General features: G+C 43.1%; 1 protein-coding gene across 2 annotated transcripts in view; it reads right to left on the bottom strand.

Annotated features, from left to right (window-relative positions):
- LOC128012962 (guanine nucleotide exchange factor VAV3) overlaps window positions 1-16,333 on the bottom strand; it is a 73,358-nt gene that overhangs the window by 18,794 nt on the left and 38,231 nt on the right. For both annotated transcript variants that reach the window (XM_052595574.1, XM_052595573.1), the window contains exons 15-19: window positions 11,399-11,508; window positions 6,036-6,137; window positions 4,988-5,082; window positions 3,132-3,154; window positions 2,478-2,511 (exon numbers count right to left, since the gene is read on the bottom strand). In XM_052595574.1, the coding sequence (XP_052451534.1) occupies window positions 2,478-2,511; window positions 3,132-3,154; window positions 4,988-5,082; window positions 6,036-6,137; window positions 11,399-11,508 (364 nt within the window). The remainder of the gene's footprint in view (window positions 1-2,477; window positions 2,512-3,131; window positions 3,155-4,987; window positions 5,083-6,035; window positions 6,138-11,398; window positions 11,509-16,333) is intronic.

The following is a 16,333-nucleotide window of genomic DNA, read 5'->3' as shown; positions in this document are numbered from 1 at the left end:
TAAAATCTGTAATGTTAGAAGGCAGGCAGTTGCATCCTGCTAAAAACTATAGCTGGCCTTGTTATATAAGTCCTTGATCATTTTAGCAAATTAATACTAAACCAAAATCTAAAATAACCCATGCCTCCGCGGACACAATTCATTCTTAGCAAATTCCCCCCAGAGTGTTTAAAAAGACCAGCTGACCACAAACATCAGCTGTTCAGTCTGGCGATTACCCTAATTAGTATGAAGACCATTTTTTATTCATTCAAGTAACTGGATGCGCAGGTCTCGTGCTTCGGGCAGAACTGTGTGGAGCGGACAGTTGTTCAGACGCTCCAGTGAGCTATGAATGAGTGTGTTTGTGTGCGCGGGGCTGCTTTGCTGAAGGGTCAATCGTGATGGTCTCAGCTGGTTGCTGCAGCTCTATATATTCTGCCGTTCTGATGATGAGAGGCGAGTGTAGACTCTCTTAACGCAACCAGCTGTGGCTGAAGCCTTCCAGCCCAGCAGATCACCCAGGCCCTGGGCCTTCGAGCACAGCTGGCTGTCTTTGAAGACGCTTTATAAACAGTGTGAGCGTGTGCTACTCTGTAGGGAAGCGTCTCACTGGCATGCCATGCTAAGACCCTTTGTGCACAAGGGCAAAGAGTCAGCACCAATAAACACTAAAATGCACTTTTGCAACAAAACAGCTCATGAAAAGGTCATAAAAGTGCTAAAAGAAAAACAAAACAGCAGGTTTTGAAGTTTACAATACAAAAGAGCTCACTCCTCTCCTCGAAAAACAGCACTATTTCTGGTATCATTCATGCATAAATATAAAGCTATTGCAGATGAAATAAAAATAAAAAATCAGCTGAATGAACAAGCACTGTTTTGCAGTAAGGCTGTTTTTTGATGAAGACAAATCTAGCGGCTCTGAACAGGCAGGATGGATTCCCATGACAGCAAACACTACACAGAGGCCTTCTCTCACCATAACTTTAATGAATCTACCGACCCCAATATTGTGTGGGATCAGGAGGCCCCTCGTGGCTCCATGTGCACAGGGTGACTTAACTGAGCCATAATGAACTCAGGAGTGGGCGTATCGTGATGGGAGGCGGTTGCAATTTAGCTTGATTCACACATTCATTTATTTCAAATATTCATGATGCTATTAATAACAAGGGCGAGGGAGGCGTGAGCGTGACGCTCCATCGACACACAGACGTGCCGTCACTGAACCTGTATCCCAGGTAGACCTCATGGGTATCGATCAACTCATCAATGGCATTGTGAAAACATCATTACAGATCATGTGGCACTCTTTACAGATGGGTGGAACGACTAGTTCTGAACGCTATCACTGATGGAGACTGAGCATTTAGTTGAGCTGCAAATACAATGATTCTCAGCAGAGTTTACTTTTTAAAAGGAATAATATGAAATGTACTGTTTGCAAGACAAATTAATATTAATACATAGGGATATACATATAACATACCAAAAGAAAGAAAGAAAGAAAATTATATATATATTATTATTATTATTATTATTATTATTATTATTATTAATAGAATTATATATTTATTTCTGTATTTTTGATAAAATAAATGCAGCCTTGATAAAACTTATTTTAAAAAAAATCTTACTGATCCCAAATTTTTGAACAGCAGTGTATATATATTAAATTGTCATTATTTAAGAAAAAAAAGTTAGTAGTGCTTGTACCTTCCAACAAACCAAATAAATAAATAAATAATATTTAATACTAGATATGAGAATTAAGTCCTAAACATGAGATAATCATTTTTTTTTTTAATTTAATTTATTTTTATTGAGATTCGACTGGGAGGAGAGAGAGGAGTGGGATCTGCAAAGGACGTCGAGAAAGGAATCAGACTCTGATCACCATGAGCACAGCTGCACTATAAGCGCCGAAAAAACTGCCTGTACTAATAGTTTAAACTCAGGAAAGCTTTCCACAGCTTAAGACAGCCACATAATACAATTAGACTGCGTGAACACTGGAAGAAGTGGGTTAAGTCATTGGCACCGAGGGGTTGTGGGAATTCTAGACTGGATTTACTAATACGGTCCTATCTTTGCAGGCAAAGCTAAACAACAGAGCTACATGGGTTAAATGTTTTCCCGCTCATATCTGATTTACATCTGAATCCAAGTCCTAGTTACATGCATGAGCTTGCCTTCACAGCAAACAACACCACTACGGCTCAATGGCTCCAGACTAAAAATACGCAATCTAGCTCAGATCAGAGAAGTATGTAATGTACAACACTATGCATGTGTTTTGTAACCATGAAACTTTACAGCCATAGAAATGATGAACTTATACATTTCAAAATCATCCTTTTCTGATCCACTGACAAAAACAACCGCAAGCTGGTTTGTAACAATGTGAGTGAATAAATAATGACAGAATTGTCATGTTTGGGTGAGCTGGCCCTTTAAGAATGCAAAATGTGACTAACTGTGTCTCTGTGATTTACCTGTGTCTCCTCCACGACAGGGTGTTTTTCCAACCTGTAATCAAAATAAATAAATCCCATGATTCATACTGTTGCCAAACACAGACATTGTAATGCATTAATAATTTGATGATTAAGTAAAACTTTGCGCAAACACGCAATTAGTCTCATCATTAATTTTTGACAAGTAAACACTGTTTGTCACACCACTGTGCAAAAACACGTTCATCCTTTAGCATACGAACAAAGATGAAGAATTTCCTCCATGCAATTTACCATCAGTGTTGAACTACACTCCGGGCAAATTACATGTCAATATCCTTATTACATGCTATATAAATTACAATGGGTTTGTTATTGCAAAATGATGACCGTGCAATTAATAAAACTGGTGTGCAATTAAATAAATGCACAACCCATAACATATATATCACTCTAAACTGCAATGAACTCTGGGCTAGAAACAATCTCATAATGTTTCCCCATAACCAGACAATCAAACTTTAATAAAGTAATATTTCTTCAGTAACAATTCCACGAATGAAGCCACAGCAACTTTGAAATGCATTATAAAAGAGAATTTTCTATTTTAAATGGTAATCAATAGGAGTAAATGAGACCCTGAAGGGGCAGATCTAGATTCACAGATTTGCTGGAAAAGAAACAAAACCTCACCTGGGATCCGAAAGAGCTGGAATCTGCAAGCATGTTGAAGACAGGCATAGTTAGAGTCAATCTACACTGTCAGATGAACACACTGTACAGACACTGGAATTAGAGTGTGGGGAACACGTTGTGCTGTGAACTTTTTTCGATTTGTTTTGCTGTGCTGCAGGTACTTTACAGCCATGTGAGCTAAATTGACATGAGGGGCCGGACTAGATGAAGTTATGTACCAGGAGCCAGTCTCATTGGCTCCCGAGGGGAGAGGCCGGGCCTGTGCTTGGAGCGTACACTGTGAACTTTGTCCTGTTGCACTAGTGTACATAGACACAGGCGTGCACATATACACACAGAGTGGAACCTTCAGTACAAAACAACAAAGAGACCTGATTTGACAAGCACACACCCTAGCTTTTCACACTTCCTTCATTTTGTAGTTTCTTGAAACTACCAGTGAAAACATCCTCATTTGTATTTAAGTTTTATTACTGTGTTCTCAAGAATCCTAGAGATTTTATAGGGTGTTATTGGAGTACAGTATGTTGGCACATCCACACATTTCCTAAAACGATTTGGGAAAGGGAACTTAATATTCAAGTAGCAGATCAAGATTGGAATATAGTTTAAAAAAAAAAAAAACGCAGAGTCTGAGTATATGTAATAAAGTAAGAGCTATTCAGCTCCAGATTCTTCACAGGGCTCACGTTTTCCCTTCCTAGTGCAGTAGATTTACGGCTGATTTAACTCATTTTTGTCCCTAATGTAAGAGCGAAATATGAAGTCTTACTCATTGTCTGTGATTCTGTAACAAGATACAGAGGTTTTGGTGGAGGGTTTCTGAAGAACTGAAAACATTTTTGGGTGTTTCTTTGGTTCTAGATCCAGTGTCTTATTTACTTGGAATCTTTCCTGTAGGTCTGGATAAGTGCAAAATACAGGCTTTTTCAGTGCTAAAAAAATGTATACTTTTACAATGGATCTCTTGAATATGTGTCATGTGTCAACATTTTTTGACAAATGTTGATCTTGACATTGCTTCCATCCTGACAAGTGGATCTATGGGTGTCATGATTTATACTGTTAGTTGTGCTATAATCTTTACTCATTGTCAGCAGTTTAGTATGCTTTTATTTTCCCTGACTTTGTTTGTTTTTTGTTAACCTGTTGTTGTCATTATGTGAAAACTAATAAAAAACATTTATTTTTAAATCCTACAGATTTATTATTGTTCAGAAAAAAATAAACTGTATATATACGTATATATCTACCAAATATATTTGACTTTCCATATCCCAGAAATATATATTTCTTTATTTTTTATGCCTATGTTGGGGGGGGGGGGGGTGAAACCTGTAGAATTCTGCATAATGAACTGTATGAATGTATTAAAGCTACACTCTTATTGCTGAAAGCACAATCAAATTAGCTAATGGGACACGGGATGTGCAGAACTGATGGGAGTTCAGAGAGAGCTCAGCTGTGCATAAAAACGGGAACGAGGAAATTCTACGGCATCCCTGACTAATGCCTAGAACAATAAGAGCTGGCACTGTTGGCAGGCACGCACACACATGCATACATCATGGGTTCAGAAAGCCAACCAAGCCTGTTTTTCTGTTTGTCATCACACATCACGCTTATCTATGTGGCCTAGGTTGTTATTAGGAATCTCTGCATGTTGACAGCTTTTATTGCCCTGTCTGTTACACTACAGTGTAGGTCAATCATTAGTTTGCAGCAGGGTAAGACATCATATAATGCTGAAACATGAGCCAGAGGCTCCAGCGCAGCTCTGCAAATAAACGCTTCATAATGTGTATGCACAGATATTGCTAGATAGCTTTTGCTGTGTTGAATGCGAGGCTCACCGACACTGCTGACACAAACTTCCACCCTACCAAGACACTCCTTATGGGCACCAGCACCACATTTAGAGCAGCGGTAGCCTTGATAGAAGACACCTCTGAGAACAAAAGGAACAAAAAAATAGAATAAAACAATAGATAAAATATAGATAGTGCCTACCTGTAGATATACTCAGACAGAGAGACAGAGAGACAGACAGACAGACAGACAGACAGACAGACAGACAGACAGACAGACAGACAGACAGATAGATAGATAGATAGATAGATAGATAGATAGATAGATAGATAGATAGATAGATAGATAGATAGATAGATAGATAGATAGATAGATAGACCGAGAGACAGACAGACAGACTTACAGATAGATAGATAAAAACATAGACAGACGGACAGACTGACTGACAGAGAGAGACAGACAGACAGACAGACAGACAGATAGATAGATAGATAGATAGATAGATAGATAGACAGACAGACAGACAGACAGACAGACAGACAGACAGACACACAGACTGACAGATAGATAGATAGATAGATAGATAAAAAATAGACAGACGGACAGACAGACAGACAGACATACAGATAGATAGATAGATAGATAGATAGATAGATAGATAGATAGATAGATAGATAGATAGATAGATAGATAGATAGATAGATAGATAGATAGATAGATAGATAGATAGATAGATAGATAGATAGACATACTGACAGATAGATAAAAAATTGACGGACAGACAGACTGACTGACAGAGAGAGACAGACAGACAGACAGAGAGATAGATAGATAGATAGATAGATAGATAGATAGATAGATAGATAGATAGATAGATAGATAGATAGATAGATAGATAGATAGATAGATAGATAAAAAATAGACGGACAGACAGACTGACTGACAGAGAGAGACAGACAGACAGACAGACAGACAGACAGACAGAGATAGATAGATAGATAGATAGATAGATAGATAGATAGATAGATAGATAGATAGATAGATAGATAGATAGATAGATAGATAGGCATAATGCTTTTACAGTGAGCTCACCTCAGCAGCATTTTACATGAGCTGCAGGATGTGGTTGTCTCAAAGGTGTGCATGCGGAACTCATGGGAATTACTTTTCCCGCTCTCTGGACAGATGTTCGATCTGTTGATAGAGAAAGAGAGAGAGGAAGTGGGTGTTAAAAACAAGTCTGAAGACCATTTTGCATAACCGTAACACACAAACACAGGACTGCTCATTTCCATCTGTCGTCTGCTCCCACCACCCAATCAGCTGTGATTTTCTCTTAAGACACATAAGGGTAACTAGACATTAGCATTTTCTGGAAAAAAAATGGCAGACGACCCTCTACCACAGTACCACAAATCTAGGATGCTACTTATGAATCCCTGAATATACAGCACATATTATAAACATTTGCATTTTATATTCTACATAATGATTTATAGTTTAATATGTAGTTCTTGATCTTGTAATAAAATGATTTATAAACTGTTACTAAAGACACGTCTATTTTAAATAGACTCAATGATCACGTGACGCTGAAGACTAGAATAATGGCTGCTGAAAAACATCACAGAAATAAATTACATTTGAAAATAATTCAAAATAAAAAGCCATAGTGATGCTGCTTTAGTGTGCACTACTAATTACAGCATGAGCAGAAGTCATGATGTCGTCTATAGCACTATTACTTTTTTATAGTCCAAGACCCTCCAACCCCTTTCTGTGTCTCTCTCTTGATTAATCTCGAATAACCCTTGAGTGGCGAGTGCCCTCATAATAAAGGCATTAACAAATGATAGACAGATAAGAGAGCTGTGTGTGTGTGCTGATGTCATGTCATTAACACTCAGAGCGTGTAACAGCACTGATATCCAATCAGCTTTCAGCTGCAGACTGATCTGATGACACATGACAGAGAGAAAGAGAGCACTGACTCACCACTGTTCTCCAGAATTAATGAGCCCTTCAGATAAATCTGCTAAAAACATGTTATCTAATTAATCAGAGACCTGTCTCCTGTCTTTAGTGCATTGCACTTTTTTCTTCCTCCAGTCTTATTCTGAGTATTTATTTTTTTTGTGGATGTGCCCTTTTTGGCTATGCATGACATCTGAAATTTGGTATATTACTTGTCTGATGGTTTATTGCGTTTTTCATCTGAATTTCACTGATTGTTGCTGTCATCAGTCAGGAATTATAAGTATCTTTTCTCACTTTTCTTCTCATAGCTACGCTGTGGGATCACTTATTGCCTTAGTATTTCATAATACAAAGATTTACTTGAATCTGACTCTCCTAAGAATAGTAAATGGAATAAAATTAACGTGAGGGAAGATAAAAAGCCTCTGGATGTGTATAAATTAAAAGAGAAATAACACAGAAGACAGGATTTTTTTTAAACACTTTTTTTGATGTACAATGTAGAAATAATATATTCGAATGTGTCATGATTCTGCCCTCGTGTCCTTGATTTTTTCCTAGTCTTGAGGCAGGATCATGACAGACCCGTGTTTTGTGTAAAAGCGCATGGCCTTGTCTTTGGGCCATGTGCTTGTGTTGTCTCGTTCCCTTGCCCCGCCCCCCTTGTTATCCTAGTCGTGTCGTGATTGTCCTATCTGTAACACCTGTCGTGTCTTGATTAGTTCCCCTATTTAGATCTCCTAGTGTGCTCTGTCTTGCGTCGGTTCATTGTACTACTTATGTGTTCTACACTTGTGATTGTTCCTCTGAAGTCCCTGTATAACCGTGAGTGTTAGTTGTAGTCAGTGTTCTCCTGTTTTGAGTCTTTGTTTATCTTGTCGAGTCAGTCTTATTTAGTATTGCTGTATTTGCCCTAGTCCTGTTTTCCCCCTCGTGGGTTTTGTTTTCCCCTTTTTGTATTAATAAACTCTTTGTTTGAGAATCCCTGTCTGCACCTGAGTTCCTCCCTTACCAATACCTGACAGAATGAACCGACCTGAATGGAACTCAGCGGACAGGAGGCAATGCTGGATGCCCGTGCCAGCAGCGTCGAGCGCTGGCGTGCCCGTGCCAGCAGCGTCGAGAGCTGGCGTGCCCGTGCCAGCAGCGTCGAGAGCTGGCGTGCCCGTGCCAGCAGCGTCGAGAGCTGGCGTGCCCGTGCCAGCAGCGTCGAGAGCTGGCGTGCCCGTGCCAGCAGCGTCGAGAGCTGGCGTGCCCGTGCCAGCAGCGTCGAGAGCTGGCGTGCCCGTGCCAGCAGCGTCGAGAGCTGGCGTGCCCGTGCCAGCAGCGTCGAGAGCTGGCGTGCCCGTGCCAGCAGCGTCGAGAGCTGGCGTGCCCGTGCCAGCAGCGTCGAGAGCTGGCGTGCCCGAGCCAGCAGCGGTGAGCGTGCCCGAGCCAGCAGCGGTGGGCGTGCCCGAGCCAGCAGCGGTGGGCGTGCCCGAGCCAGCAGCGGTGAGCGTGCCCGAGCCAGCAGCGGTGAGCGTGCCCGAGCCAGCAGCGGTGAGCGTGCCCGAGCCAGCAGCGGTGAGCGTGCCCGAGCCAGCAGCGGTGAGCGTGCCCGAGCCAGCAGCGGTGAGCGTGCCCGAGCCAGCAGCGAGGAGCGCTGGCGTGCCCGAGCCGGCAAAACAGAAAGCCGTATTCAAGTCTGCAGTCGTGAGAGCGGAGGAGAGAGCCGCGGCCGACTCTGCAGCAAAGACTCTTGTACTGTCTGTCTCATCTCGTAAGGAGATGCCTATTGTCCTAGCTGCTAAAGCATTTTCTGATTATTTGTCCCGTCTTGTCCAAATTTTAGAAATCCCCGTCAGTCCTGTCTTGTCCCCTGACCCTGTCCCCAGAAGTCCCAAATGTCCAGCCGTTGTCTCCCCGTGTCCTGTTGATGTGGCCCCGTGTCCTGTTGATGTGGCCCCGTGTCCTGTTGATGTGGCCCCGTGTCCTGTTGGTGTGGCCCCGTGTCCTGTTGGTGTGGCCCCGTGTCCTGTTGGTGTGGCCCCGTGTCCTGTTGATGTGGCCCCGTGTCCTGTTGATGTGGCCCCGTGTCCTGTTGATGTGGCCCCGTGTCCCGTGAGTGTTGCCCCGTGTCCTGTTGATGTGGCCCCGTGTCCTGTTGATGTGGCCCCGTGTCCTGTTGATGTGGCCCCGTGTCCTGTTGATGTGGCCCCGTGTCCCGTAGATGTCGTCTCCCCGTGTCCCGTGAGTGTTGCCCCGTGTCCCGTGAGTGTTGCCCCGTGTCCCGTGAGTGTAGTCATGTGTCCTGTTGATGTAGTCATGTGTCCCGTTGATGTGGCCCCGTGTCCCGTTGATGTTGCCCCGTGTCCAGTAGATGTTGCCCCGTGTCCAGTAGATGTTGTTGCCCCGCGTCCCTTGTCTGCTCCTGTCATGTCCCCCGTCAGTAGTCCCGAGACCCCTCCCCGCCCCTCACCATCCAGACCTGCCCGTACCCCCCGTCGTCAGCCTTCGTCCTACCCTCCTAAGATTCCTACCCCCCCCACCCGCCCTGGTCTGTCCCCCATGAACTTTGTGGTCCCGCCCCCTCCCCTTCCCTGTTTGTTTTTTTTGTTATGTCACCCTAACCCTGCCATTGTGTTTTCATGTTTGCCTTTGTTATTATTAGTCATGTCTTGTTGGTTTGTGTCTGTGTCCCAGTCTGTCATGTCAGTCGTGTCCCGTGTTTGATGTTCCCTTGAGGAGCGTCTGGAAGCCGCTCCTTAAGGGAGGGGTTCTGTCATGATTCTGCCCTCGTGTCCTTGATTTTTTCCTAGTCTTGAGGCAGGATCATGACAGACCCGTGTTTTGTGTAAAAGCGCATGGCCTTGTCTTTGGGCCATGTGCTTGTGTTGTCTCGTTCCCTTGCCCCGCCCCCCTTGTTATCCTAGTCGTGTCGTGATTGTCCTATCTGTAACACCTGTCGTGTCTTGATTAGTTCCCCTATTTAGATCTCCTAGTGTGCTCTGTCTTGCGTCGGTTCATTGTACTACTTATGTGTTCTACACTTGTGATTGTTCCTCTGAAGTCCCTGTATAACCGTGAGTGTTAGTTGTAGTCAGTGTTCTCCTGTTTTGAGTCTTTGTTTATCTTGTCGAGTCAGTCTTATTTAGTATTGCTGTATTTGCCCTAGTCCTGTTTTCCCCCTCGTGGGTTTTGTTTTCCCCTTTTTGTATTAATAAACTCTTTGTTTTGTGATTCCCTGTCTGCACTTGAGTTCCTCCCCTACCAAATACCTGACAGAATGTGCAATATCAGAAACTACCCAAGTTTAAATATCAAAACATATTCATTATTTTCATTGTAAGTGGAAATCTTAGTTCTTCAACAAAATCAGCTTGTTTAAAACTCACCCTCAAGTTGTTCCAAATCCATACAACTTTAGTCACTCTTTTTCACACCGTTACAACTAATAAAGCTTAAAAAATTAAAGCACCATCAAATTAACATAACAGTGATGTGCGATATGCTACAGTATATTCCTATAGTCGTCTGAAGTCATATGATAGCTTGAAGTGGGGAACAAGCAAAAATCGAAAACTATTTTCAATTGGGATACACTGACTCTCCTGACTTATGTCCAATTTGTAACCAAACCTTTTTATTCTGAGTCCATTCTTTTTTTATGACTCAGTCGATACATTTTACAAACTGAATGATGCATTCAGAAAGTTCAACTTAATGACTCAATGATCCAGTCCCAGTGATTCTTGAGTTCTTAAGGCAAAGATTATCAATGGATAACAACTTGTTTTGACTGAAAATGGCATCTGTTTGTCACACAAAGCAATCATATAGTTTTATGAGACTTGAAATATAGTGCACGAGTCGTATGGGCCACTTTTATTGTTATACTTTTCCAGTGAAATATTTTCGGTCCCTGTTCATTTTATCTGCAAGAGGAAACTCAGTCATTCTTTATTTGTGTTCTACTGAAGGAAGAAAGTCATGCAGGTAACTCATAATTCATAACTAAATTTATTGTGCTATTCCTATAAAGATCAAAGAGAGAGTCAAAAATGGTCATATAACACTAAATTACGATTTAGTTTTGGTGCAAGAAACATAATAAGTGGAATTTAGACATTCCTAAATACCTGCTGGAAAAGCACAGAGCATATCCTCTTTAAAACAACCAAACTAACTAAGACTTGTGTTATTCTAGTCTATCTGCAAAACTGAACCAACCACTCTGATGGAATGAAAACCCTTTGGGTCACATCATGTTTTATAAGGGACACCACTGCAAAAATGTGTGGCTCAGCAAGTCTTTCCTCATTACTGTGTTTGTTCTGTAGTAAAAATAAACGCTAATTATGTTTAGGCTTGAATCAGGGCCAAGGACATACCATCATAGCTAAATCACGCGTTTGTGTCTATTGTCAAGACTGATAACAAACCTAAAAATGAGGACAGTACAGACCTGTGTAGACCTTCAGAGACAACAAAACACTCACAATGCCATGCCAAACTGCTCCAGCCATTTCTTCTTCACCTCCTTGGTTTTAAAAAAGAACTCGAAGCCGCTCTGACCCTGATTGTGTGTGAGGTAGAATCCGTGGCACCACTGGAAGAAAGAGAGAAAGCAGGAACATCCGTGTTATAAATGCAGAACACACACACATGCACGGATAAAGCAAAGACAAACACCGTTTTAAAGTCGTTTGATTCGAAATATCAAAGACACTCTAACAAAGCCCCAGACCACACAATGGTGCGAGGGGGACACTGTTGTTTATGCAAGACTGACGAAATGCCATAATCAAATCTTGGAGGGTCATCCTGTTATCGTCTGTTAGCACTGTGTTGACGTTTACATCATGTTGCAACTGATGGAGATATTGACTGCACTGAACAAAAGGATCAGATTTCATCATTTGCGAGATATGACAGTGTGGACAGTCAGATAAAAAAAAAAAAAAAAAAAGGAATTTTTTTGTGTGCAATGTGAGCAAAGGCATAGAGAATGCAAGGCAACATGCAGTCTGTCTGAAATTATTAAATTAATTAACAGTAAGGGATCTGGCTGGAAATTTTAGATTTTATGGCCTGCCGTTAACATGCACTACCATAAAAATCTAGGCTCTTTCTTTATGTGGTTTTATTAACAAAGTTCGGGAGAAGCACGATCAGATAATCATCCAATTTGGTACAGGTGCATCTCGTTTAGCTAATCATCTTATAGCACGCACGCGTATATATATCCAGTCTTCCTACCTCCTGTCCCACGACAGTTTTTCGGCATAGACCGTCTGTCAGCATTCGGTTCGCGCTGTCCGTCATCTTATCACAGGCCCAATCTTCCTTCCGACGAAGATATCTATCCGCCGAACACCAACAAGCGTCATCGGTCAGCTGCTCTTCTCGCCAAGCCACACGTTGTGGCCAAAAGCTCGTGCAAATCCTTAAGCTCGCCTCACTCGGCAACACGATTTTCTCGCCAGGACCGGGCTCTATTATAATGCTGGATCGCAGCCGTGCTCCAGTTCTCCCCGCAGTAAACCTCTCTCGCTTTTTCTGCCGTGTCGCAGTTCGATGCTGCCTCCACTAGCGGCGAAGACCGTGCGTTGTTGTAGTGGCATGTCGTTCGTGAAAGAATCGTTTTTTCGAATGAATCTTCTAGGCGAACGAATCGTTCTCGGTTTACACTCATTCATGAAGAATTTTTCAGAGTTGTCATCCACAATGAGCGAGTTTCATATGAGTCTCAGAGATCGAGAGCTCTCATTCGTGAACGAAAGGACTAAACCGGTATACATGTCGAGTTGATTAAACAGATACATGTCGTTCGTAAACGCAAGGAACTCTTATCAATTTTGTTAAGATGAGAGTAAACCGGGTCAGTTAGCCATTTAGCATGTCAATCTTGCAAAATGTAAAGCGCAGTTATAGGTACTGTGCACATATTGTTTACATATTTAGCATACAAAAGATAAATTCCACGTTTAATCCCCGATTTATGAACGTGAATATATATGAACCGTCTGACCAAACAATTAAAATGCTAATCATGCAAGAAAACCTCGTGATTTGCTCATCTGAACAATTTAAATAGACGTTATATATAGAATGCGCTTATGAAGACGCCAAAATTTGTTAAACGGCGTTATGACTTAACTCTGTCCGATGACGATGCCACTTTTTAACCACGAAGCAAAGGCTTTTTGCAGAGTTGTCATCCACACCGAAATGTCTAAAGACATTACATTTGCTTTACTGTGCATGTTTAAACCTCACTGAGATGATACAGACATAAGTTTCATGCAATTATTCCGGCAGGATCAATTATTTAGGGACATATTTCACCATTTACTGGCATGATTATTCAGAATTTTTCACGCTACTGCCTCGTGTTTGGCTGCAGAACAACAAGTGTGAGTAAATTTTCTATCGTCTTTTTAGGACTGTTATATGAAAAGCATGCAAAGTAAATGTCTTTAGAAACGGCTTGAATTTGAATTACTGCAATTAACGTTACTGCTATAGACATGTCTATTGGTACAATGGTTTATAAAACTAAACATGCTACATTGTTTCAAAGCCTCTATTTTCACAGTCCATACTACAACAGGAAAACAGCATCCCAAATTTATCTGCTCCGGAGGCTGTTTAAAAGGGCCCGAAGGCCAAAACAAGAGGAAAAGATGCTTTTCCAACAGGACTGTATTAATTCAGACAAGGTTTGAGCAATTGTCAAATCAGCCAACAACTACAGCAGCCAAAGCAAGCATGAAGCTACTTTTACTTGCAACACGGGCCTGCACATCTCAGTATTTCCATCCTGTTACTTCTGCTAGCAGTGCAGGCTACACAGGTTCTTCAAGACATCACACACCCCAGCCCCTTCCCACGACCCACAGCTACAGCAGCTGAAGCAAACGTGAGGCCGCCTCCATTCGTAAACGCGCCCTCAACTCTTCCGCTCCCTCATGCTACTAACCATTTTTCTGTTCAGTGGCCTCCAGCTCCAGATTTGCCAGAAGGCAGAGGGTACCAAGACCTATTATTGGTCAGGCCGATTATTTTATTTATTTATATATCTATCTCGAACCCTCTTCAGCCAACCCCTCTAACGCCAGCTCATCCCCTTTCACTAAAACTCCTAATCTACCATAGCTAACTCTCCTAACATGCCCTATCTATCTGTAATGGTCAATCCTCACTTCAGCCATCCTTCCGCAGGAGCTTTCTCTGTATCTCCCCACCGCCGCAGTATTGTCCGCTCCTGCAGGAGCTTTTTCTGTTTTTTCCTCACTGCCGCAGCAGTCTCCGCTTCCGCAGGAGCCTCTACCTATATTTCACCACTGCCGCAGCAGTGTCTGCTCCCGCAGGAGCCTCTACCTATATTTCACCACTGCCGCAGCAGTGTCTGCTCCCGCAGGAGCCTCTACCTATATTTCACCACTGCCGCAGCAGTGTCTGCTCCCGCAGGAGCCTCTACCTATATTTCACCACTGCCGCAGCAGTGTCTGCTCCCGCAGGAGCCTCTACCTATATTTCACCACTGCCATAGCAGTGTCTGCTCCCGCAGGAGCCCTTTCCATCCTTCCCTACTGCCGCAAGAGCCTCAAAAATAAATAAATAAATAAATAAATAAAAAACATATATTTTATGTCCATTCTCCAATTCAACCTCATCAGGCTCGCTTTTGTCTAACTCCGGAACGCCCAATCTAAATTCACGATGGACCCTCATTTCATCAACGACTCTGGTTTAAAAAAAAAAAAAAAAAAAAAAAAAAATTAATCGAGTAACAAAATGTGTTGTTGCTTAATTATACTGATGTGTGCATGCACAGTAAATCTGATGGGTAGGATAAAATGTCAGGACCCCGGACCTTTATTTAGTCGGGTTGACGTACCTTTTCAGTTCTGTGTATGTGATGTGACGCTAGTTTTACTTAAAGTCAAATGCTCATGAACTGACTGTCAGAGCAGTTCTGGAGATGTTGTTCATGTGTCCAAGTCCTCATTTAGCGAGACAGCAGACGCAGAAATTACCGCGAGAGTAATGCGCGCTTCAGTGTGTGTTTGAAAAAGGAAGTCGCGCTCCTGCTCCATTCATTAACAGAGACACACAGAACATGCAGGATTTACATTTAAACACTGTTCCGTCTTAATATTTAGAGATATTAATTCGTGAATCGGATGTAAGTGCAATTACCTATTTTGATTAATTCATTCAAAAAAAAAAAAAAAAAATCATTGCGAAAGAACCCGACGTGAGATTTAGAATAAATTAAAAGAGGCTTCGAAGCAGAGGAATTTGCCTACATCATTTTTCGTAATCGCGTTACTCGAGGAATCGTTTCAGCCCTAATCTTAAGCAGCTCAAAAGGGGCCTCTCACATAATCCGATAGATGCCCTCGGTTGTTGTTCATCAGACATTTAAAAAAAAAAAAAAAAAAAATTTATATATTCCTCCTTAAATCATGTTGTGTACTTGAATAATAGAAGCCTCTCAGTTATCGTTTCTTCGGCCAAAGTAAGGGCCCTCCAGCCATCGTTACAATCTCCTTGCCTATTTCAGCATCGGACAGGGCTCTCCCTTCCGGTGCAGCTGGGCAGTGGCTCCCTTCGGTCGCAGTGTGAGCCTTTCATCTGTCATTGAGTTGCGCTGCGCGCTCAGCGGCAGATGGGGGTATCCCTCCCGGTGCAGCAGAGCCACAGGCCCCCTTCGGTCGTTGTGACAGCCCCCCATCCGATGCATCAAATTAAGCCGCTTATACAGTCGCAAGGGGGACTCTCCCTTCCGGTGCAGCAGAGCCGCAGCTCCCTTCGGACGCAGCGAGAGTCCCTCCATCAGTCGCGTTTTCTTGCCTACTCCGTATCGGACGGGGCTCCCCTACCGGTGCAGCAGACCCACGGCTCCCTTCGGTCGCAGGGTGAACCCCCCGTCTGAGTTATGTTGCATGCTCAAGGGCGGACCGGGATCTCCCTCCCGGGGGGACACAGCCGCTGGCTCCCTTCGGTCGCAGCAGGAGCCCTCCATCCTATGCATCAAACCGTTCCTCGAATCTTCTTGCCTATTCTGCATCTGATGGGGCTCTCCCTTCCGGTGCAGCAGACCCACGGCTCCCTTCGGTCGCAGGGTGAACCCCCCGTCTGAGTTATGTTGCATGCTCAAGGGCGGATAGGGTTCTTCCTCCCGGGGGAATAGAGCTGCTGGCTCCCTTCGGTCGCAGTGAGAGCCCTCCATCAGACGCATCAAGCCATGCCTCGCATCGCAAGGGGGACTCGCCTTTCCGGTGCAGCAGAGCCGCAGCTCCCTTCGGACGCAGCAAAAGTCCCTCCAACAGTCGTATTCTAGTTAGCGTCAATCAGGGCTCTCCCCTCCGGGGCAGCACTCCTGCTGCAGAGTTGCGAACCCCCTACGGAGGCTGGGAGAACCC

This window comes from Carassius gibelio, chromosome B24, assembly GCF_023724105.1.
Source record: "Carassius gibelio isolate Cgi1373 ecotype wild population from Czech Republic chromosome B24, carGib1.2-hapl.c, whole genome shotgun sequence".
NCBI classification, from domain to species: Eukaryota; Metazoa; Chordata; class Actinopteri; order Cypriniformes; family Cyprinidae; genus Carassius; species Carassius gibelio.
The sequence above is the reverse complement of the archived record's forward strand: the minus strand, read 5'-3'. Positions and strand labels throughout refer to the sequence as shown.